Source organism: Fukomys damarensis, unplaced genomic scaffold (genome assembly GCF_012274545.1).
Source record: "Fukomys damarensis isolate Sample0158 unplaced genomic scaffold, DMR_v1.0_HiC HiC_scaffold_5, whole genome shotgun sequence".
Classification (NCBI taxonomy): domain Eukaryota; kingdom Metazoa; phylum Chordata; class Mammalia; order Rodentia; family Bathyergidae; genus Fukomys; species Fukomys damarensis.
Window position 1 is genome coordinate 3,366,181 of NW_022900917.1, and position 26,508 is coordinate 3,392,688.

At 35.7% G+C, this 26,508-nt stretch overlaps 1 protein-coding gene across 1 annotated transcript in view; it reads right to left on the reverse strand.

The window, feature by feature from the left end:
- Positions 1-26,508, reverse strand: part of Rims2 (regulating synaptic membrane exocytosis 2) — a 408,447-nt gene that overhangs the window by 155,300 nt on the left and 226,639 nt on the right. Inside the window, exons 18-20 of the mRNA XM_033759701.1 lie at positions 21,479-21,535; positions 7,590-7,769; positions 6,591-6,700 (exon numbers count right to left, since the gene is read on the reverse strand). Coding sequence (XP_033615592.1) covers positions 6,591-6,700; positions 7,590-7,769; positions 21,479-21,535 — 347 coding nt within the window. The remainder of the gene's footprint in view (positions 1-6,590; positions 6,701-7,589; positions 7,770-21,478; positions 21,536-26,508) is intronic.

Consider the following 26,508-nt stretch of genomic DNA (forward strand, 5'->3'; position numbering starts at 1 on the left):
TATATAGAAGATCAAAGGAAATAACAAACAAACAGAACAGGGTGAGAAGCTGTGACAGTATTCTGGGCCAGCTAGGGGTTAGGAAACAAAAGAACCTGTGGAGAGAGACTACATCATCACCTAGCTTTGATTCGTTAACCTACTCACCTCCTGTGAAGCAGATTCTATCTTAAAACATACCAAATAGGCTTGAACCTGTTTAAACTGTTTGTGCCCTAGTGAATAATTGAAGATTTAGAAGGATATATTTATTCTTTTCAATCACTGATCTACATTTAAATATGTATCAAAATTTTCTTTCATACATACTGAGCAAAAATTGTGCATTTCAAGAAATAGTCACAAATGACAAATGTTGGGAGCTCATTTAAATTCTTGATTTATGAAGAATATTCCTATTTTAAGATACATGATTTCATTTTCTTTATTGTTATATTTTTATCTTGTTAACCATATCCTAGCATATTTATTAATGAATAATTAACATTCTGCAGTAAGAAAAATTATAAATTTATTTTAATGCCAATTAGAACTCTTAAGGAACAATGGAGATACCACTTATAAAAGATGAATCCAAGAAGGTATACACAAAGGCTATTCAAATGAATTACTGAAACACAAATGTATCTGTTTTTATCTGGCCCAATTCTAATCTACGATACAGAAAAAAATGTAACATTTTTAAATGCTGGCATTATAGATCAATATATATACAACTATATTTGATTATCAATTACTGTAAAGCATAACATGCTAATTTCATAGAATTTAATTTTGATGGGTTACAGAACTAAATCACTAATAAGTATAGGCTAACCAAATCTAAGTATCAAAATCAATCATCTTCTTACTTGTAGAGGCAACATATTCATGTGTATAAAACTGAAAACTCCATAAATATGGTACTATAAATGTTCCATTTTATTACGTTCATTATTTTTATTAACCCATAATAGCTTCATTTTCTACTTTAAAAGTCTACCTTAAACATTTTTAATTAGCTCAATTGAGTTATTATTTGTTTTCTGTGGTACTGAGGGTTGAGTCTAGGGCCTTCACACTGAGCTACAGTCCTAGCCCATTTTTTATTTTTTATTTTGAGACAGGATCTCACTAATTTGCCGAGACTAGGCTTGAACTTGTACCCTCCTGCCTCAGTTCCCCAGAGAGCTAGGATTAGAGGCCTATACCACCATAGCTGGTTTAATTTAGTTTTTAAACAGTTCAATTTGAATATAATTTCTGGATTGAAAAATATCTATGTTGTGCTTTTCTAAACATTAACATAATCGCTACTGTTTTCCTTAGAACTTGCCAGTTAACATGATAAACAAAGCAAACTTCCAGCTTCAATGCCATGCAATTTCCACAAAAGAACTGTATTGGAATCAGTAAGGTAAGCACTGGGAAGATTAAGTTCATATTAAAAAATAAATACATAAAAACACGTTTTAAATATCAGACAACATAAACTGTACTAATACTTATGGACTAATACTTATGGGACTAATACTTATGCTCAGTTACTTTAATTTTTAAAATGTACATTCATTCACTTTACAAATGTCATTACAGAGTGTATGCTATATAGAAAGGCACTATTAAATTCATTTTAGACTTGCCTTTTTTCCCATTATTAGGTTGGCTTGGTGTTTCTCCCTCATTGTCTTTATAACATCAAAAACAGACAACACTGATTAATAATTCAGTTCAGCAACAACCCCAAAAAGAACCAAGCATGTCAAAAGAATAAAACCACACAGAAGAAAAATCAATCCATCCATGCACTAAATACAACACCCCACATTAATAAACACAAAAGTAAAGTATACATTGCCTACCTTATAGGAAAAGTAATAAAAACAAACACAAGGACTAGAGCCATTTTACATTAAACTTACGTTTTTACATTAATTTCATGTACAATTTACTAGTTAATTTTGAAAGACACAAGTAACAAAATAGTTCAGCAAAATAGGCTTCATGATGTTGGCAAAGCTCAGTTAAAGTAATATTAACTATTCAAGTCCTGTTCTAAAATGACTTCTGTGATGTCACTTAATGAAGAGTGTGAAGGGTTTTAATATGTATGTGACAGCTGTGAGTTTCTGTAACTCTGAAAGCAAAACTGCCTTTGTTTCTACTATCAAATGTATTGAGATGATTTTTTTAATCTTGTGACACTAAAAAAATTACTGATAAGTAGCAAATGGAGCTCAAGATGTTTTTGGTTGTAAAGCTACAAATTCTACATAAGAGAATATATCCACGAAAATGCATCTCATGAGCAACATACAGAATTGTACCACTTTTTCACAATGAATGGAGAAAAAAGGCACATGCACTCTCAATAAAGTGCACATGCACTCATGAATGAAAATGATTGCTGCTTAAAGATTTAATAAAAATAGATTTACGCACTCTGCAATGTTCAAAAAGAATTAAAATTTCAAAACCTAAGAGCTTAGAAAATATTAGGATTCAATTCTGAATTTCAAAGTAAAAATAGTTAACTTTGCTTTATATAATGATTATGTAATGTTTTGAGTTTTAAAATAGGAATTCCGACCAAAAAGGCAAAATGTGTATGTAAACGTAAAATGTTCACAAAACACCAAAAACAATGTGTCTGCAAACCATTTAGGTGAAAGATCCTAAAGGGAGAAATTATGACTGCTGACAGATATAACAGTAATACTGACCCAGAAGGAAGAACCACCATGAAGAAGTTAATTGTTACTGTTTTAGGAAATAATAGATGGGTAAACATCATAGTCGCTAAAGGTTTTAAACATTAAAGAAAATATTCAACCAGCTGGGTAAATCAATCTGACAAATTGTTTAGATAGCTTATTTAGTATTTCTTTCACTAGTAAAATTAGTTAAAATATTTAAATGGTAAATCATTATCTTTATTTATAATTAGTACTGAAATGCAATTTGGTGTGTAGTGTAGATTTATGAACGTGGAACCAAACATCTTATGTAAACTTACACTTGAAAAACATGAATTTATTTTTGACACACAGACAGACCTGTTTCGACCTCCTCTCCCTGCGTTACTACCCCTTCCTCTTCCACATGCACAGTTTCTTCATAAACTTCTGTATTTGCACAGTAAGAGTAAAGAAAAAATAAGACCAGATGGACAAGCTAGGAGTATTTCTTCTTTTTAAATGAAACAAAACAAAATATTCATAATGATATAATGAGTGATTATAAGGAGACCAGCAGATTATTTTAAAGTTGTTTCAGACATGTTATGGAAAAGCAAATAAGTTTACTGTTAACCAATTATCACACTGTCTTCTTTTATGTTATGAATGGTCTTTAAAAAAGAAACTGTGGCCTCAAAATATTTGCATTATGTTTACAACTAGGTAAAGTAAGCAAAATACCCTATGTACAAACTAAGTGTATGGTTAGAAAAATAATGTTATATAACTTTGATTCTAGAGAAACAAAAATGATATTATCAATTTTTATTTTGACAAAAAAGAAATATATCATGTTAGGGAAAATAATGATAATGCTTTTGAGTAGATGAACATATCATACTTTATATATTTCTCTATTTCTCTAGTTTTCAGCAAAGATATGACAAAATATAATACCTACCACTCTCAAAACTAACATATATAAGGTTTTAAACTAATTTAATTAACACATAATATAAAATAATTAACCAAAATCCAAAATCATAGAGTTAAAGTATAACTTGCTCATTATTAGTTGCTAAAGAGAATTAGAAAATATGCATTTCTGTACGTACTTTGATTTTAAAATAAAGCCACTGAAGTACAAGTTCTGACAATTAACTTTTAGGAGACAGTTCAACATAGTTTGGGTTAGAATGACAACTGGTAGTTGAGTTACTATACCTTTAAAATCACCTAGAAGTTGAAAATCTCTAAAAGAGATTTATTATACTTTTTAAAACTCAAGAAAATTACATAATTATGCATCCACTGAAGTATCCATATCAATATTTATGAACACCCTGTTTAAAAAGCATCTATGACAGTGTGTAAAACAAAACAAATAATAACCTTTTCATTTCATACTAAAATTACAATGGGAGTTTTGGCTCCCTTTTCTTATATAAAACAAAAAATGGAAAAATCATAATTGGAGACATTAAAGAAAATTAGTGGCTTTCAAGTTCAATCGCCAGTACCAAACAAACAACAAAAAACACAATTAGTGGTTTTAATGTATTCTGTAGGGAAAAAACAAATAGCAACTAGAACATTTGTTGATGAGCCCCTGGGCATTTTTATCAGCCCTGCTTTTCAGTAGGAGCAACACTACTGGTTTTCAGGCATGCCTGTATTTAGTAAGCACCAGAATGAAGTTATGGATAGCTCAATAGACTATTGCTACAAAAGATATTAAACTGAAGTTTCAAAGCAATTGTAACATGAACTATGTTTCTAACTTCATTTACCAATAAAGAATGTTTAGCTCTTTAAAAAGTTTGAGAAAACCAAAATACTCCATCATTATTAGTGATGTTTCCTTGTAGAAATTTAAAATTATATCCTCTCAGTCTTTTACAAATAACTTAGAGAATGCAGAAATCCTACTGAAATAACTTTATCAGGCAGCATAATACACCATTAATTACAAAAGTACTGCTTGTTCAAAATTATGGAACATAATAAACAGAACCACAAATAGTGATCGATAATCACTGAGTCATAACTAAAGAGACACAACATGTATCGAGCTACATAAAGCAATAAAAGTGTTGCTGCTCAAATGCAATGCATTTACAAATTTGTTACAAACATGAAATTTAGTGTAGCATATGCAAAGTGCAAGATACACTATCTAAGATAATCTTTCAGTTTTTAAATTAATATTTCATGCATTCATTCAACAAATCTTTATTCAGGGACTATAACGTGCCAGGCATTATTCTGTGTGCAGCAGTTCTGGCAGTAAATAAAAGAACCAACGATTTCAGAATTCTACTAGCAGATTACTTTTTCTTGCTCTGGTAAATGTATAACAGCCCACACATCACAACTCAGTATTTTGTCTTGGGTCGGAATGTAGTATTTGATGGTAAAACTATAAAGAGATATCATGTTTAACTTTTGATATGCCATAAGCAGTCTCGCTACATGAAAAATGATGTAGGAAATACAAACTAAAATCACTAATTCAACAACTTCTCTCTCTAGAAGGCCAAACTTAGCAATTAAATATCACTATAAACACAAAACACAAGATATAATAAATATAACTAGACTATGTGTACTTCCTCAATGACATAAACAGAGACTGCAATTGATATCTTTATTTAAAGTCTTACCCAAAATCTAGAATTCTTCTTAAAAGGCAAACTGAATATTTTTTAAAGGAAACATTTTCTAGTCATTTAAAAAAAACTGGAATTCTTTTCATCCTTGATAAAATACAGAAATTTAACTCCTCACTATTATTTCGTTCGCCTTTTTTTTTTTTAACTCAGGACCTGTGTTTGCGGCAGGCACTCTGGAATTCTTTTCATCCTTGATAAAATACAGAAATTTAACTCCTCACTTATATTTCGTTCGCCTTTTTTTTTTTTTAACTCAGGACCTGTGCTTGCAAGGCAGGCACAGTGCCACTGAGCTAACTCCCCAGTCCTACTTTGCTATTATTTCCAAGTAAAAGGTGTTTTATGAAAAAAAAAACAAAAAAAATTTACTATTTATAAAACCATGCAGTAAAGGGACATCAGTTGCAGTTGGGTTTATTTTTGCTTACACAGCCCCCAAAGGCTATCAGCACAAAACAAACCCTTCTCTATGTACAGACCTTCATAAGGTTCTATCTCCTTGACTCCATTTTCTAGGGAAAACAAAATAAAAGCAAAACAAAAAAGGGAACCAAAGCACAGGGGTTAAAACAACAGAAATTTCCAAAGGCAAAGAATGTATCGTGTATTAAAGAAAAGATAAGTGGTGATTTAAACATACACATCTATATGAATATATACTTCACTTTCTAAATGATGTTAAAAATTATACTGCCATCCATGCTTACAGTGGTCCTTTAGCTGAGAATTTAAAAATGTTGAAGAAGTATGTTTATGCGTGTGTCAACAAATATTGCTTCTTATGAAAAAGCTGAAATTACTAAAAGCATCAGTACAACATGCATCTTTCTTTGTATATACACGATTACCTTTTTCTTGCATTCCAGTTTTGAGAGGGATCACCACTGTTGTGCTTCAGCTAACCAGTCCTTTGCAGTGTGTGAAAATTAATTTAGCTAGTTACTAATAAACTTTATGTAATTATCAGCAATTACACAATTATAGCAAAGCAATATCATCCAACTGCTTAAGACTACTAAGTTTACTTCTTAAATTCATTTATTCACATTTGAAAAAATTGCAATAAAGATAGTTTACCTACGAATATTATAAATGGTAGTTACAAAATATATAATAATATTCATAAATCTAAGTACTGTGAAGTGCACCCACGGTGTACAGTGACAAAAGAAGATAACTAACACACAGGAAGTACGAAAAGCTCCACTCATGTCAGCTCCCATGTGCGTTTCCGTGTGACAGAGTAAGAAACAAAACTTACTTCTCTCCAGCGTTCCTTTTGGCGGAAGCTGTGGGAGCTGGCGGCCTCTCCGTGCTGCCGCGGGAGTGCTGGACGGGCTTGTCTGGGCAGACCCCGTGCGCGGGTGCGACCTACGGGACACACCGTGAGTATTCATTTTCAGCACAGTGAGTGGAACACTGTTCATACATTTGGTTCATATGATAGCTGTGTAAGTGCAATTTTAAAAGAGGATTAGCTGCTGATTAAAAGGTTAGGAAACAGGACAAAACATGGATATCTGAATGATTATTTAAATAGAAAGAGATGCTCACATTTTTGTGTAATATGCATACATACACACATACATGCACACAAAATCCTATAATAAATCCATGGAATTATGAATATAAATTAGTATGCTATCCATAGGAAAGCAAGAGGAAAATTCAGAAGCTTAAAAGAGAGCTAATACTGTACATTTCTTTCTACTTGACTTCAAATTCTTTAACACTAACCTTCCCTCCTCTCTCCAGATTTCTACTCGGGCCTATATTAAATACCCCTTCATTAGAAGATACCCCATGAACTATGACAAAACCCTGACTATTTCAAAATTCTGCCAAAGGAAACACTAGTTAATGCATGACTATTAGTGTGGGCAGAAAGAAACCGAGAACTGAGTTTGTTTACTGTCAGTATGATGATCAGAAAAGCGATGTCTAATGGACACAAGCAATTTCTCATTGTGTAGGAGGAGAAGAACACAGTGTAGTCGTTACGAGGGGATTTACCCCGGACTCCTGATTAATGAGAAATCACAAAACAAATGCAGTCAGGACAGTTAATAAACAAATTACAATGATCGCCACACACTATTATATCCACTGAATATAAATAGTGTGCCACACTGCAGAGGTTAGTATTGACCATTACTAGTGATCAGCCAAAGATGACAGAAGAGACCACTTAGCTGCTGGGAAAATAAAATGGTGTGCTGGTGTGGGGAGGGAAAGGGAGTCCGACTGATTTCTCTTTCACCTCGATAAGGCAGGTGAGGGAGGGGCAGATCTTCCCGTCATTAATGAAGGCATCGACCTCATGAGGTTTGAGTCTGGACGCTCAGTGGATCTGGAGCGGGTGGTGGTCCGCTCAAGGAGAGGCCGCGGTTCTGTTGGTCTGGATCTGTGATATGGCTGTCTATCTGCTGCTTCACAATCCCTGAAACGTCAGTCACAAAGCAGCTCAGTTGACCTTCAGTGCCCTTCTGCTATTTGCTCATGATGCATCAAACTGACTTTGAAAAGGTAATTAATTTTTCTGAGTATGTAGAAAAAAAAGTTCCCGAACCATATTAGGAGCAAATTCTCACTACATTTCTTAAGATTTTCTAAGGAACCAAACTCTGTCTGTCATGCAGATTCCCACTGAAGACAACAGGAATTTCTCAGTTATAATCAGGGAACATCAAACTGCCTGCTTTTGAAAATGAATTTCTCAAACAAAACACGTGAACTGTTTATTGTATTTTAAAAGAATTAAACGATTTTTTCTAATATTTTCAAAAGACTGCAGTAAAACCACGTAAGTGTTCATTCTTGTCTCTGAATTATTAATCAGTATTAATCAGAAGTAACTATGATATAAGTAGGCTTTTAACACAATCACGATACACTGGTACACCTGAAATTCAAAGAGAAGCATCAAAGTGAGCTTACAGGAAAATCAGGCACAGGTAATCATGTGGCCATATTTAATCCTTGCTCCAAAAGAAAACCCATTCTGCACAGAATCTGTCTCGGTGCACTGTCAATGCCAGCCAGTGCAGAATCCACTTTACCTGACCGGAATAATAATTCTAAAACAATGTGATCTCTTCAGGAATAAACAAATCTAATACTCTTGCTGAAGGGACAATGCTTAAATTTAAGTGACCTATCATTATTGATTTTTGTATCCCTGGAGATTAGCATAATGCTTTTACACCTAATGTGATCAATAAATGTTTTCTACTACCAACCCCTCAATTTGTAAGACAACTCTAAAAGTAATACCTTTGGCTTCACAGCTCAAGTAATAATCATACTCAAAAGTATAATTTAAATTGAGTTATTACCTCCCCACCCAGTTATAACCACAAATGGAAATGCTTAATTAGAGTGAGTAAGCAAATATTAATCTCATCAAGGACTTTCATTTTACATGTGAATTCTTTCAATCTTTTTTTTTTGGTACCAGGGATCAAACTTGGGTCCTTGCGCTTGCGAGGCAGGCAGCAGCACCACTGAGCTAAATCCCCGGCCCTCAAACTTATTTTTGAAAACAAAAAAATTACAAGCAATTAAAGAAAAATACAAATAAGAAAAAAGGACACAATTTCCTAAAAGACATGAATTATATGTCATATAATTCTAGACAAAGATATTAGATTAGATAAGTACTGGATTTATTCTGTATTATAGCTTGTGATTATTTTATATATTGAAATTATAGGGTAAATACATAGGTCAAATAGTTTTTAAATAATTTAAGTCTGGGTAATAAAATGATATTCATATTCTAAGATAACAAAAAAAATTTTTTTTTGGTAGTGGGGATTGAACTCCGGCCCTTGTGCTTGGGGGAACCACTGAGCTAAATCCCCAGCCCAGATAACTTAAATATTTTTATATAAGTGTATCCAGAACCTGTCAAAATAACCAAGTTTAAATATATATTCATATAAAATATTTAATTACCGGTGTTAAAGGGAAAAATGTAAAGCCAACCTCAGTATAAAAAAATCACAGTTCTATTTTTTCTGATAAGCTATTTTAGAGAGAACCTTTTCTCAGAAATAAATATACTAATTTGTGACATGTTTTTAGTGTAATATCTCTGTATGTGTTCACAATAATCAAGGGGATATCTACCTACCAATCTACATAGTTCTTAAATCTCTGAAAACATATTTTTGGAAGCATACCAATCAATGACACTTATCTTGATAATTAACTTCTCTCTGAGAGGTGGAGTTAAGGGTAAGAAAATTTAAAGCAGTACTGCATGAATTATCCAGACCTACAGCTGGTTCTTCAATGACTAAGACATTAAAATTGATACCTTCCACCTGCATGTTTAGTGTATATTAAATTTAAGATAAGAATTTAAAAGTAATTTTAAAAAGCAGCAACGGAGAAGTGGGAAATCACAGATAATCGCTTGCAAGATTTAATACATGTTGTGTTTTCCTGGAATCCTCCAGTTGCAGTCTGAACTCCAATGCAGTTTCCTTTGTAACCCTAATTTTTCTTTATGCATACAAAAAAGGGTGCATTCTAAAATCGGGTGGCCATAAGCTTTACCAGATTGCAACCAGTAAGTCATATGAAATGTTAGGAAGACTTCATATATAACTTTACATCTGTAGGTAAACAATTCAATTTTCTTTTAAAAAGAATCTATGTTCTAATAATCTATGTTCCATTTTTTAAATAAATTGTTTCTATTTTGTCATCTATGTTTACAATATTTCAGATCCCCACTGTGACATTTACCAAGACTGACACACTACTACTCCACATCGTTGGTGGCCTCTATTCTAAACTGGAAGCGTCTGGAGAGGCTGTTGCCTGTGAGGCCCTCCACTGCTGTGTACTGACTGATAGTGTCCTAACCGTAGCCACTACCTGAACAGCCAGTCCAGACACACACAGACTCTGAGACAGGAACGAACAGACAACAGGCCACAATAATGAGGAAAACAACTTAAAAGGCCTTTGAATTTACTCATAAGGAAAAACTTTAGTACTTTCTTTTAGTTGTTTCTTTTTTTTTTTTGGTACCGGGGATTGAACTAGGCTCCTTGCGCTTGCAAGGCAGGCCACCAAACCACTGAGCTAAATCCCCGGCCCTCTTTTAGTTGTTTCTAAGGAAAAAAATTTATAATAACCAAGAGAAGCTCTCAATTTTCAATTATTTTTCCTGTATAGCTGCTCTTAAATTTTTTTTTAATTTTCAAGTATCTGATGCAACTTCCTACTTATTTCATCACTTTCGCAACTTACTTAGGGTCCCCATTTTCCATGAAAGTTCGGGGATTACTGTAAGAGTCCAGGGGAGAATAGATTTGTGGGCATTCTTTTCTATGACCTATTTTATCCATCCATCCATGCATCCATCATCAGACATCCCAATGATACAGCTCCAGATCAAAGCAGGCTCAATATAGAGTATCTACCGATATGATAGTAGAATACTAGAAGTAGTAAAAAAATTTAAATTAAAACAATTACCACAAAGGAATGTTTCAAAGTAATATTCATAAATCAAAAAACTATGCTACATTAAAATCTGATATCTATTTAAAAAGACATTTCATGTTTCTACTGTAAAGATGTCATAAGTAAATGTAACAGGGTTACTAAAAAACTTATAAGCTGGGCGTGGTGGTGCATGCCTATAATCCAGCACTCTGGAAAGTTGGGCCACGAGGATCTTAAATCTGGGTCCAGTTTAGGCCATTTAGTGATTTAGTGAGACCTTGGCCCAAGTGAAAAATTAAATAATGGCACTAGGGAGGTAGCTCAGTGCAAAGGCTCTGGATTTAATCCCCAGTACCAGCAGCAGGGGTGAGGTGGGGGCTGGAAAAAAATAAAGCTAGAAAGTCCATCTCGTGTTTGTGGAAGGGTGTGCCTTCCCTATATTCATAGTGTTTAATAAGGTAAACTGATTAACAGCAGAAGTGTTGCATTTTGTCAAATTAGTATTTTCAATGTCTAGAGATTTTCTGGTGGTTAACCGTATAGCTAAAGTAATGAATACAATATAAAATACACTACAATGTGTAAAAATGAGGGATTGGGGTAATTAATGTAACATATTACATCTCTGTATAGCAAGTTCATTATATGACTCAAATTCAAAATTATCATTTTCATATTCTTCACAATATGCAAAATACAAAATTAACTTTTTAAAACTCTATTATTTTAGCATTGTTTCTGATATTAAGAGAATATGAAGACAGGGTGGAAGGTGTAGCTGGGCGGCAGATCACTCTCTGGCCCGCGGCAGCTCTTTGGTTCAGCCCTCAGCATCACAGGATGGGGAGGACTGCACAACACAGAACACCGTGGAAAGCACGGTGAATACGTAAAGAAGTGTTGCTCATATATGGGAACATTCTGTTATTTTGAAGGAAGACAGACAAATTATCCTTGGGCATTGTAGTATTTCTCTACAAACTCTTTCTACTGAGGTAAAAATAAAGACTCTGTCAGTCAAAAATAAATTAGCCTATTCAAAAATAATATATAGTCATCCAAGTTAAAAACAATAAAAATATGAAAATGATAATAATACACACCATGCTGGGGAAAATTGATAATGTAGAAAAAGATATTACTACCACAAACAAGCACATTTTATCAAGAAAAAAATAGGGCCAGTGATTTAGCTTAGCGGTTTGGTGGCCTGCCTTGCAAGCGCAAGGACCCGAGTTTGATGCCCGGAACCAAAAAAAAAAGAAAAGAAAACAATAAACATTTTCACACTTGCAGAGGTATTTTTTAAGTCATTACATGAAATTGCAAGATTAGATATACCACTTTCTTCAAGAAAAGTAATGATAAATACAATAATGAACAATCAAGATATAATGCAATGTTAAATAATCACACATAAGAATATATAAGGTATAAATTATCCTGAGGACATTTTGAGTACTGAATTATTCATGATTTTCCTGGTTACTTCATTTTTATTTCAAAAATAACAGAAAAGTTAATAGGTAGGATTTATTTACCCAGCTTAAGATGCAATAAATTAATAGGTATTTTAAATATAAATTTTAAAAATCATGAGAGGTAATGCAATTGTCACTTTCTTCCCATAAAATTTATAATTTATAAGTTTCTATTTTAAGTGACTTTAGAGTTTAATGCTTTATTTCATAAAAATATAATTTATTCTACCAGTGTGCTGGTTCTACATTAATCTTTTCCAGGTCTTCAAAGAATTGATTTTTTTAAAAACTGAACATTTTAAATATATGTAAGTATATAAATATATAGAAATATGAATATTAGTATATGAAACTATGCAATAAAGTATGGTCCTCAAACCAAAATAATATGAGTGCTTTATTCAACAATTTCACTGGTCAACTTTGAAAACTTCATCAGTTTTTGTTTTGAGTCTTTACAAGCATAGTGGAGGGAGTATGACGCCAGTCCCTCATATACACCACTGCCTGGGGTATTCAGCAGCCACTTGTAACGCCACTCCACACCACTACTCAGCAGAAGATTAATATCCTCAGACACAGACACACAGACACACACACTCACACATCACACCAAAAGATGTGCTCATTTTCAAGCATAAATTCTATTGCCTCAGTCACTACAGTTGATATGATATCCAATAAGAAATACAAAATTATTGGAAACATCAAAAACAGTTAAGGCCTCTGTTAAGTGGCAGAGCAGCTAGCAGAGGTTGATTAAAGATGTTGGAGCTGTCAAATAAAAATTTAAATCAAGTATGTTTAATATACCAAGGACTGAAAATATGGGCAACATACATGAACAAATAGAGAAACTTCAGCAGATACAACTATGATAAAATGTCAACTGGAAATGCTAAAAATAACAATACAGCAAAATGTTTGAAAATTAGCTCAGAACTAGTTGGTGACATTAAATACTTATTTTGGAGGTTTAAATAGGACTTAGTTTTCAATATGAGTATCAAAAGTTTCTGAACAAATATAATTTTCAAAGAATGGGTTAAGAAAACTAATTCAGCAGGAGTACATGGAATGAATTAATCTAGAAAAAACTGACACACAGTAATGCAGGAGGAAACAGAGAAGGTATGCATGACAAAATACTGAAAATCACACAACACAATATTCAGACTGTGTGCTCTACAGAACATGCCCAATATAGAGAAGTAAACAAACAGAGTATTAGAGACAGAAGGAAGCTCAGAACTCATAATCCAATCTCTCTCATTTTAAGGCTGAGCAAACTAAAGTTTATAGAAGTTCACAAAAAGTTATCTAATTTGATATTTTCTGGGCTGGAACCTGAATTTGGCTTTCTTGATTATATAGCTCATTGAACTGTAAATCTTGGTAGTAGGGATGGCTTTTTCTTCTCAGTAATGTTTGACAGATCACCATATATATTAAACGTAGAGATTCATAAACCAAAAAAGAATCAAAAGCAAAAAGCAATTATTTTAAATTTCCAACCTCAGAAATGAAACAAAATACTAAGACATATAGAAGTATTCTTGGAGGCAAAATAATAAATTCACATTGGGGATTAAATCTGTGATGTGTTGGAATAATACTTTTATAATACCAATCAATGGAGAAATAAGTCCTTTCAGAGAAAGATGTAATTTGAGAAGTCACTGCTTAGCAGTGATACTTTAACATTCGCTCACTCATTCATTCTTTCAATACGCTACACCTGGTGCTACACGAGGGCCTGGAAGTTTGGTCAAAGTCACAAGCATGAGAGGATGTAAGAGGACATGTCCCAATGGTCCGGACTTGGGAAACAGGAAAGAGGCTAAAGAGACCAAAGAGTAGCCAAGGGCTAGAATAAAAACTGAGAGAAAACTGCATTAAAGTAGCTGGAAAAGGAGAGTAGCGGCAGATTAAAAAAAGAACAAACAAAAAACAAGAAGGATAAATATGCATGGCAGATTTGACAAATAATGACCATGGAGAAAATTATTTCCATGAAATGCTGGAGGCAAAGATCAAAGTGCGGAGGATCTGGGCTTAAAAATGATGTCACTGAGAAGGCACGTGTAAAAACACATACTCAGGAAAACTGATGAGACAGAACATGAATATTAAATGGACCATTCTAACATTACCTTGAAGAGGTGGCGGAATAGAAAGAATTTACTAAAAAGACTTCAACAATAATTTACAGAGAAAAATCAATAAGAAGTAGAGAATGAAATACAACAGAAATAAGAAGTTAATGCAGGACAATTTCAGAGAAGTTAAGAGAGTAGAGATAAAGGGCCAGGTATGTACCTCAGCGGCACAGCACCTACCCAGAAAGTGTGAGGTCCTGAGTTCAATTCCCAGTACCCAAAGAAAGAGAGAGTAGAGATCAAAACAAAATCAGAAATTAGTTTTGGAGAAGAAAACAGTTGTAAGAAGAATGGTAACAATGCAACAATATCAAGGTTTAAAGAGAAGGGTAGCCGGGAAAGCGGAGGTTACTGGCTTTGATTCCATTTATTAAGGGCTCTCTCTCCTTTGTAGAAAGGCACCTGCCAGAGAGCAATCTCCACCCTCCCCAGGAACTTACACTTTACTCACGACTGCTTCTGTCAGAATCCTTCTCTACCCGGGGTTCTTAGCTGTGGCCCCAAATACCTTTGCGCTGTGACCGCCATGGCCTCTCTTCAAGCCCCTCTGCATCCCTCTGCACTGCTCTAGACTAGGCAGACTCTCCTAGGGCCTGCATCCAGCTCTGGCACCAAGAAAGCTCCAGGTAAACTTGGATACACTGAGCTCAGTCACTTATATTCAAGCATCTCTACATAATTCTTCTGTATCAAGTAAAAGCAGACCCCACAGACTTCGTCTTCTAAATTCTTTGTTTCCTGTATCCTGCTCTGCACAGTTACTTTCCTCTAATTTTCTGCCAAAGTTTCAAGAATTCTTGTTCCATTGTCGCAAACACCCGCGCCGCACCCTTCCTTCTGCGGAGGGGTTTCGGCACACTCCCCCTGCAGCAGCACTGCCTTACAGTGCAGCCTTTGTTCCTGGTGCAAAAGCAACTCGCTCTTTCATGTTTCACAAGCTGGGGACACAGGAAGGGACGACAGCTCCTGAGGCCCATCTGACCCTGCCTTCCACAGTCCTGGCTCCTCTCGGATGGCACCTGATGCGAAATCCATTATCAATTCAGAATGCTCAAAGACTCTATCCGATTTCCAGTCACTCCCCCTTAGTCACTGATGATTTGGAAAACTGCCTGTTCATAAGCGTCTTTATCCTAATTCCTAAGGTAATAACAGGAGACTTTTTATATACATATGCACAAAACTGTCCAACAATCATCCTTCATCCTCTAGATTGTTATAAATTCAATGATCCTCACTTTTTTTCTGTATCATTCTACTTTAGGGAAAATATTATGGACCCTAGAATCCAATTAAATGACACAGACTTAGAGATCCCAGACTCCAACACTGCAAACTTTGAATTCTTCCTTTAATTTCTGTCAGGTGTCTTATAATCTTACTTTTCTCATTGCTGAGACAAATACCTGACACTCAAAAGAGGAAAGGTTATTTTGGTTCACAGTTGTAGAGGTTTCAGTCCATAATGGGCTGGCTCCAAGGCAGAATGACAAGTCAGAGGGGCCTCACAGAGGAGGAAGAACCACTTCCTGGTGTGGAAGGCAAGAAGCAGCAAAAGCAGCAAGCAGTAGCCAACAAGCAGTGACCAGCAGCCTTCTTTCTCTCCCTTACACTGTACCCATGCCACACACACCCGGGCAGTGGCACCCACACCTAAGGAGGTTTTCTCATTCTCACTCCCAGCACCATGCCAAACCAGAGAATCGGTGGATTGATTTAGTTACCACACACCCTTGATCCCAGCACCACACACTCCAGGCCCAACCACCTCTGACAAAGCCCGAACTATGACCACATGAGGCTTTGGGGTGACATCTAGGCACAAGCCATGACATATGCCCAGTCTACTTCCACTGGCAGGCAGCTCAGATTCCCTCCTAACCCAAGACCTCCTACTCAAAAATCCATCAGAAGCTTAACACTAGTTAGTTCTACACTGTAAATTTTCTCTCCATTGATTCCTCTTAGTTCCACCTTCCTCATCCGCTTTCTTCATGCATCAGTGATAAATAACAGCTTCTACTGTTCACAAATCCCACTGGATTCAGCCTAACCATGTCCCCTAAAACCTCTCTTCTGGTTACCCCTTCTGTGTTTTCAATTTACCTCCCTAAAACCTCTTCTACTGCAGCCTGAAAACGCTTGGGCACACAGGTCTCCCTACGCTACAGTTGACACAGCCTTTGACATCCTATACCCTACCTACCATTTGTCCTCCACACTTGCAGGGAAAATTCTTCTTTATTTCTTATTCTTTCAGTCCCAGAAGTGAACCCAGGGCTTTATGTATGCTAGAAAAGCATTCTACCAGGGAGTTGCTTTCCCTTTCTCTTTCCTAGCCAAGCTTAGGGTTGCTATAATCTACTTCCCCGCCCTATGCCTTGGCGCCCTTCTGAAACTCCCCTGGCCATCAGACAGTTCATCCATCACTGCTACTGCTGACGTGACTTACTCCTTCTGAACTCTCTGTTCCTTTAGCTTGTCTCACTTTACTCACTCTTCTTTCATTATTGCTTCAGTAGCTCTCCTTCCTCGGTCTGCCAATTAACTCTAATGTTCTCCAGGACAGAGGAACGAAAACTCCCTGGCCTTCACTGCATAGATTTTTCCCCAAGTTGGTTTCACTTACTCCTAAATTGTTCTGTGTGGCTTAGACCTCTTCTTTAAACTTGGAAATTATTTACTGTATTCCTTACTAAGTGTTTCCCTTTATCCCTCTCTGTAGTTACAAAATTGAACTTGTCTCAGCCATAGACCCCAACACTTGTTAAGTACCATATGTGCCCAGTTGCCAGCCTGTAAAATTGGACATTTTTCTTGACTCTTTGCTCTCCCTCAAGATTCCCGTACTCACCTGGTATTATTGATTTTCATTTATTAAATCTCTCATCTGTTCTTTATTAGCACATGGTTTTCTTTTCGTAATTTTTCTCTTCAAGTCAAACATCTAGATGCTTTCTAAAGTGCTATTCAGTGAGTAAACTTGTTACAGTCACCCAATAATCAAAACTCTTGTAAGTACCTGTGGCATCTCTCATCTGAGATCTAGGTTCCCTAACAAAACATACAACAAAGCTCCAAAAGAATTAAAATAGGATGTGTATTACTTCTGTGACTTTGCTCATACATTTTCTGAACGTCACTGGCACCCCACCTTCCTCCACGTGCATCTCTGCAGCTCCTGTCCCTATTTTGGGACCCAGATGTTTCCCAATGATGCCTTCACACACACCGCCAGCTGCCAACCATCAGTGCCAGTATATGCTGTACCTTCCTTAAAATGTTGTGCACAGCTGTAAGTAGCAATAAATACCAAGAAAATAAGTAGGGCACAAATGAATATTTTAAAATATGAAGGCGTATTTATTAAAATAAAGACCACTTTTTAAAAAGAGTATTAATTAACAACAGGTAACATGATAACCTTTGTAAACATATTGGTTTAAATATTGAGTGTGTTTTAGAATGAATGCACAATGAATCAAAGATAATTTTGTACTGGTTGACATAATCTGGCAAGAAGATAAAAGTTTTGATTCTGAAGCTTAGTTAATATTTGTCTCTTGAAGTAATATTTTAAAAGTTTGGAAAATATTATGTATGCCTCAGTAGTTCTATGGTTCTAAAGGGCTAGACTCATAATTCTTCATGCTATGATCTTATAGTACAGTGACCAATGAAAACCTAAATTCTTCCAATGGACAGCTCAGAAACTGAGAGTGCCAGACTGAATTTACTGGACTCCTCCCATTTAGAAGTTTTCAGATATCACACAGCTGGACTAGGGCTCCCTTGGAGTTATATAGCTATATATTCCCAGGAGGAGAATTTCTAGATGAAAGTCTATGTTACCTTGAAACCTAGGCAGGAAAACCATACCTGGAGAGATTAGCACCACTTTCTTTATTCAAACTCAATAAAAATGTCACTTTTCCTTTTAAGTGTTCAATTATTTTGACTCAACTTGGTGAGTTAGAAAGAATTTGGATATTTTAGTTCCAAAGCCATTCTGCAAAAGAAAGAGCTTGAATTTTTCAAATAAGAACAGTGCAGCGAGAGCACTGAGACATTTCTGGAAATGAATTTAACTTCTGGATATGCAAACAGGTAAAAAGGAGGAGACTCATAAGGAGATGATAAAGAGATACAGAGAGTAGAGTTCTTTACTGATAATAAAGAACAAACGAAGTAGAAATAACTCAACGGAGGAAGAGGAAGCATGCAGTTCTCTGCACACAAGAGTGGAGGAATATTTGAATTAAGATGTCAAAAGTAGAACAATTTCAAGTGATGATAAAATTCAGAATAAGGACACAGGAGCTACTGACTGAAAGAGACGGGGGCAACACTCACTGTATTTGAAATAGTAAGAAAAGGAGCGGCTGCTGAATAAGAATGAGGTTTCAGAAGAATGTTTACATCGCTCGGGATGATGGCGGGAATCGCGATGCGGACTAAAGCCAGGTACAAAATCATCAGTGACTTCAGAAGCATTAACAAGAGGTCAACAAACGCGCTCAGCGGTACTACATACAAGGACACAGGAGGTTAGGATGGTAAGAGCAAGACAGTATGGAAATACATACAAGAGGGTGGACAGGTAACGAGATGTGATTTTATGTCTCCAGCAAAAGTTAAGGAAAAGAAAACTTCCAAGAATCTCACAACAAGTGGGGATGGAGGTTTGAGGGATGAATACTGCAGAAAGTAAGCAAGCCAAAAGGAAATGCTCCGAGTAGCTTTTAGAAAAGCAAAGGTGAGAAAGACGAAGCTGAAAATTCCGGTCACATATATCGCGCAGGGTGCATAGGAAAGAACCACACAAGGAGTTGGTGAGTGCGTACAGACATTTGGGGCCTTGGTCTGGGGAGCAGGTTTGTGAGCATTCAATGTATTACTCTGCTTTGGAACATATACACATTCTCTTGTATGTATCCAAACGATATAACAGGGGCCAGGCGAGGTGGTGCACACCTGCAATCCCGGCTCTTGGGAGGCTGTGGCAGGAGGATCACCACAACTTTGAGGGCAGCCTGGGCTACAAAGTGAGTTCGAGGCCAGCCTGAACTACACAGCAAGACCTCGTCTCAAAAGACAAGAAAAAGAAAAAAAAGATAGCATAAGGTAATGGGAAAAGATAATATTTTTAAATACTGTAATTAAGAAACTTCAGTTTTACAAAATCTACCCTAATTGCCTATGGGTAGTGTACGTTAAACTTAGTTCAAGCTCTCATGAGTTTGTGCTACCCTAGGCAAGACAAATACCTTAATGCATATAAAATAGACATGCACATATACACACAAGTCTTCTAGTTAGACACTGATAACATTTTATAAAACAAACTTTCCTGTGTTGTTTTTTAATATAAACATGAATGATCTTGTTTCCCAAGCACAAACAAAATCATGGCACAGAAGACAATTCATAAATGTGTCCTTCCGTATAGGCAGGAAAGCCACGATTGCAAACCCGGGAACGTCTAGGAAAGTGATAATCAATCTAGAAGTGAAGAAGACCTGAGTCACTAATCCACACTGTGGACTGAAAAACTGGCATGAGGCAAACGATCTACCTACAGGTAACTGAGGCTAAGAAAAACACATGGCACATGATTTTAACTTAGAATGAAAAGAAGAGATAACAGAGTAAATAGGGACATGTCTAGAATCCGATCACTCACGCATGTCACCCACCTTAAGAACAGCCTTGGCTGAGTGTCAGGATACAAGTACATAACTACTTTTTAGATTTTGAAATATAAACATATGATCATTACAACCAAAAACTAGGCCAAATGTATTATTCAGAAGCAGTAATAATAAAACAGAACAACAAAATGTAGAAATTATTTGGAATTACAGCAAAATAACAGAAAACAGACTGAGAAAATGCAAAAGAAAATTAAACATACCAATAATCAATACTATATAATTCAATTGGAAGGCAACAAATTTCAATTATATTTATGGAGAGACTTCAGAAGATTTGAAATATTAGGAATTTCGTTTTGGTCTTCTCTCTTGTTTCCTTGCATGAATTTAAACACTTGGAATTTACTCATTGGTCTTCATGATTTTTACAAAACCGTTATCAACTCTTCACTGACTTACAGGAACAGGATGAAGGCAGTCACGTATAGCCCCAAATCACTCTGAAACAATAGTCAGGGTGGCACATAGCCCCTCATCTATCCTAGGTGAGCCCACTACCACACCATCACAGCCGTGCTCTACTTTGCCTAAAGGTCCTCGAAATGTTCCCAACAAACTGGCTCAAATTGCTAAACTATTGCCTCAAGAATTATACAAAGTCTTTCAGATGTTTTTCCCTCCTACTTCTAGTTCTCTCCCCTTTCTCCTAAATGTCAGGTAACTGGTATTTCCCTCTGATATGCATTACACTTCTTTAAATACTACGGAGCTGGACTACATAGGACTCACTGGAAATTCCCACTTTGGAAAGAGAGATAGAAGCTGGGTACAAAGGAACAAACATTTTCTCATAGAGCCAGGATTCTCCACAGATGCAAGCTTCTCTGCTATGGCCAAGGAGCAGATAGATCACAGTCATCTTTGACAAGGTAACCACAGACAAATCGGTTCAACCTGAACACTTCAAAGGCAGGACCTTCTGCTCTGGAGCACATAGCTAGGAAAGCAGGTGGTAAGGACACATATGTACAAATAAGCATTGCTGACTAATATCCAGTGAGGGACTCTGCAAAGGAAGGCAAGCAGTCGAATGAGATTAATTTAATCCCAATACTGTTATTCTGTCCTTGTAGACAATAAACAAACTGTAATTCCTACTGAACAAAATTTTTAAGATATTAAAAAAGATGATTCTAGCACACCAAAGAGAAACTGTATTTTTGACATTCTATCATAATAGTTTATATACACATTTTGTTTCATAAAGTTTCTATATTTTACTAAAAACCACATATAGCTATATACAACACAGAAGTGAAAGTGAATTCTTTTACACCAATAGACAGGAACATGCAATTCTACAAACAGATTCAAGTGTAAGAAAAAATATACCTGTGACGGTGCCCATTGCTCTGACTGTGTCTGGAGCGAGGTAGAGTAAGAAAATGACTGCAAGCATGGCAAAAACAAGAATAGAAATGAGACTCGGGAAAGAAGTGAAAGTTTAGCTTTAAAAGAGAGATTCAAAACGACAAGTGGACAGTAAGTAAAGCAAATGAAAACCGCTGCTAGGAAGCTCACCCCTCCCGAGTCGACTGCAACATGCCAGAAGCACAGGCAAAAGGGGGCTAAATATTCTAAATAAAGTGAAACAAAAACATAACACTCTGCAAAGTCATATTTCACAATTATAATTTTATGAACTGTCACTCAACTGTCTTCAGCACTACTTAGACAACGAGGTACTGTAGGGGTGCTTTCTTGGTTTTTAGATGGGAAGGTGAAAAGAGAAAAGCAATAAGAATAACTAATGTAAGGAAATAATAAAAAGGCTATGCCTATAAAACTTAGGAATTTTGTGAGGCAATTATTTTCCCTCCACCATTAATAATTAAAAATATCTACAAGGTGCTTTAAAAATTCTATTTAGTAATAAAAACAAACTGATTCAATTATCTTCACTTAATCAGTGCTTGCATTTGTTGAATTCATTAGTCGCTGTCCATTTTGATTTCCTTGTTTACTATGTATTTATTTCACATTATGGGCTCCACGGCACTTCACGTCCCAAAACTGCTGCAAGCGATCAAGCGGCACTAACCCGTTACCCATCTGAGGCTGATTCTCTCCCTTCCAAGACACCAATTTAAATTCTTCTATTCTCCTAAATCCTTTAGTACCAAGATACTTATGACCGTCACGTTCCAGCAAACCACCGGTGAGTCCCGGCGCTCCGCCTCTGTGCGGGGGCTCAGCATATACTTGCGTCCTCGCTTTTCTTGTCTTCGGTTCCGAAGAAGAAACGCTTCCCACGTGACCTTGCTTTCTGCGTTACTCTCTTTCGCCTTTCTTCATCTGCTCTTAACCCTAAAAATAAAGCCTCTGCTAACCTCCCTCCTTCTCAGACACTGCCATCTTTCTCCTTTCTCTTCACCACCAAACAGCCTGAGGACATGTTCACGAGCCTTGCCACCTGCGCTCGCTTCCTGTGATGCCTCAAGCTGCGTGTGCTGGGCCTCTGCCTCCACCGTCCTCCTGCGGCTCTGCCACACAGGCGAGCCGTGAAATCCTAAACGTTTCCCTCATCTCCACTCGTCCTCACAGTACGCTTACCCATGGAAGGAGACCTTGATTTACAAGCTCCGTTTTCTATCCTCCCTTGGGTTTTGGAACTATTGTCTCTGGCTATTAAACGAAGTATACATAACATTCAACTGCATGTCAAGCACTCCCTTAAAAGCCTTGTCCACATTACTTTGTTTACTTCACCTAACACCCTCTGAGGTAGGTTCCAGTGTTCTTACTTGAAAATCCTACTAGGCCTTTCTAGTCCCTTCTGTATGAAACATTTTCTGAGACTCAAGCAAGTAATTTTCTTTCTATTCCAATAATATTATGCTTTGGCCTCACAGTCTTGTACAATTTATAATTAGTTGATTGATGATAATTTTCTACACCAAGATAAAGTCTTTTTAAAATGTTGGGGCACAATGGCTGATATACTCAAATATACATGTGTGTGTGTATAAAACTGAGTTTATTGGTACATTTCAGGTATACAGTACAGTTACATTCATCACTGGGCACTTGCACCGTTACGTGACAGGTCTTGGTTCTCAATCAAATATATTTGTATTGACCTAAAATTACACCATATTTATGATGAACCTTGTCCCCAAGAAAGCACTGGTTCACATAACCACAGAAATATTCTCAAAATGTAAACAAAGGACTTTGCTTTATGTAGGTTTATGCAGAGTACAAAAATAAGTATCAAAAAAGCAAAAGAACAGAAATAATAACAAGCAGCTGGGATTGCTTGGGATTTACTTAAGAGTAAAAGTGTACTCTACAAAGCTTATTAAAATTTAAAAAGTCATAGAATATGTACTATAAATCACTCAATTTCTAATATTTTTCTTGAGGTGTTTTAATTATTAATTTTGTCCATATAAAGCCAAAGAAACATTAAGTTAGAATCATCTTTATCAAACATTAACTTGTTTTATTTCTCTTTTCTATCTCTAGTCGTGAGTGCTTAACCTGGCCTGGTCATGGCCCCCTCTGAGAGTCTACAGAGCACTGCGAAGGAGCAGGCGTACATCCCACAGACTTCACAGTTCTCTACTGGTGACCGGCCGAAATCCACCCGAGGTCTGGAATGTGCCTGGCCCTTCGCTGCACTTACTTGATATAATTTAAACACGTTTTACACTTCTCCATCGAGCCAGGTTTCCTTTACTTCCAAAATGAATTTAACCAAGTACTTTTTAAGACTTTAGCAATAAATATACATAATGAATCAAATATGCTTACTGAGTTAAATTAAATAAAGTAAGTTTTATTAAAATTTGAATTTAGGGCCATCTGAGAATTTTTTTAAAAGCTTGAATAAGGCAGTAATTCATTTAAAAAGAAAATCAGAAAATTAAACTCACTAAATTTTAAAAACCAAAAAATAAAGAAGTTGAAGATTCTAAGAATTATGATACAAATACTGTTCAAAGACCTAACTAGATCACTAATGCAATTTCTAGACACATTATGATTCTTAAAATAACATCTAGAGGCAACACAAAATTATTCATTGCTCATTATTATAATGAATTATCTTTCTGCTATATTAAATTAGTCTGAATGTCCCCTTTCAGGAACTGCTAGATTCACAAAGAGTACCATGAAAGGAAGACAAAATAACCAACCTGTAAGTAAACCTACAGATATTAAAAACTGTTCGCAACAACTTATTGCAAATCCTTCTGCTCTGTCTCTAACATTATTAACATTCTGCCTATTTTACAGCTCCTACAATACACCAGTATTATTTAACTGTCATAAAATATACTCCTGAAATGTGAAAATGTTCCAATGAAATATTTGATAATTATTTTACGTTACCTATTAAAACAGAATCTGCACGCTCTTTTCTCTTTATGCCACTTTCGTTTAACCATGTACTATCAATGGATGTCAAGTGGCCTGTTTCTCACCCGCTGCAGTCGGTGTAAAGGCCACTATCTTCACACAACTTCCCAGTGCGTGCTGAAACCCTTCTCCTTCACGCTGCGCTTCTACTATGGGAGGGGTCTGCCCTTTTGCTCTTGCTCTGACCTGCATAATCGTGCCCATTTCTCAAAGTCCAGCTTAAGTCCCATACGCTCAACAAAACTTTGAAAGCAAACTACTGGAATTGACTTATTTCTGTGCTGCTGATTTGCTTAATTATTAAGCAATTAAGTATAAATTATTGGGGAGCCAAAAGACCCTTTTCAAATGCTAAGATCTTAATTTTTTAGTACATATCGTGACATTGTGATGAAATAATTATAGGTATGCCTGCATATTTTGATACTGACTTTCTGACAGGAAATATAAAAATTAATTGGAGACACCAGTTATTCGGACAACTCTATAAGGCTGGTACTCATAATTTTGTAAATAAATCAATCATCAAAGAGGTTATTTTCCCTAAGACACATTTGTTAGCAAGATGTAAAATTCTACATTTGAATCCAAAGGTATCTGTTCTAAATCCTATGAAAAAGAGAACATTAATAAAATACTATTCTGATACAGTGCATCAATTCTTACTGACAAGAAAGGTTAGTGTCTCTCTCTCACACTACCTAAAATGTACTATCTCAAAGAAATTCTCCTTTAGGCTTTTTAAGCAATAGCATTATTGACTGATTCTATAAAATACTATTCAAGAAAATTCAGGCAAGAAAACTAGAGTATAACTACTTTCTAAATACTATATTAAAACTATAATGCTCTCAAATATATCTTAGTATTGAAAATCCTTTATATTAGGCTAAAGCAGAAATGAAAGCCTACTTAATAAAGTGAGAGACTATGTACACTACTGTAAATGTTAATGAATAATGGTAGCATACATAAGCTAAAAACTAATATTAAAGAAATTGTTGTTTTACTTCTACCTAAATGAAATTCTATTGTACTTGTTTCAAAACAGGATCTTAAGGCAGATCCCACCTAAGAATAACTGATCTGGCAATCTTCAACACACTAAAAAGAACAATGAAACAACAAAAATCGATTTTCTCCAAAACTTCAACAGAAAATCTTTTGAAAATTTTTTGAACTAAAAAGTCCATAAAGTTATAAAGTAAAGCAGAAAATATAATGATATGTCAGTCACAGAACTGGAATAGACATAAAGATGCATGCCACATGTAACCCCTGACGTGACGAAAATACACCACGGATTAATCACCTAGGCCAGCGCCAGGGCTGGCTGTCAACCACTGAAAGTGCCTAGGCTTTAATAGCAAATATTTTAAGGCAAGAATTTCAAGGTTTGTTGTCAGTAAGTCCAGGATCTAAAATACTGCTAAGTCTTACATTTAATACAACAACATCCAGTGTTCTATTCTACTCTTTTCTAATATTAGGTCATATTTTCTTGCCTTCACTGAAATGAAGTCTATTTTTCATTAACAGAACACTTTCTATAGATTTGAAGGAAGTATAAAATCATTTCAGACTTTGCTGTTATTTCTCCCAATACCAAACCTTCAGTGAACAAGGAGCTTTGATCTGCTAAGTAAATACTTTCCAGAACTACTCAGCTTATCAAAGTTCCCAGGCAATTAAAGCACCTCTTAAACCACCCTAATATGACTCTTTCCAACTGTTAGGCATGCCACCGCATTAAACTTACTTTCAGTTTGATAGTTTGGATAGCATCACTTTCTATAGGTAGCATATCTATGCACATAATCAGGTCTAAAGGAAGAGATCACTACAAAAAGTTAAGAACATTAAAAAAAATTAACTCTGGGGCTGGGGATTTGGCTCAGTGTTTCCTCCACCTGCCTCGCAAGTGCAAGGACCAGAGTTCAATCCCCAGTACCATAAATAAATAAATAAATAAATAAATAAATAAATATAAATAAACT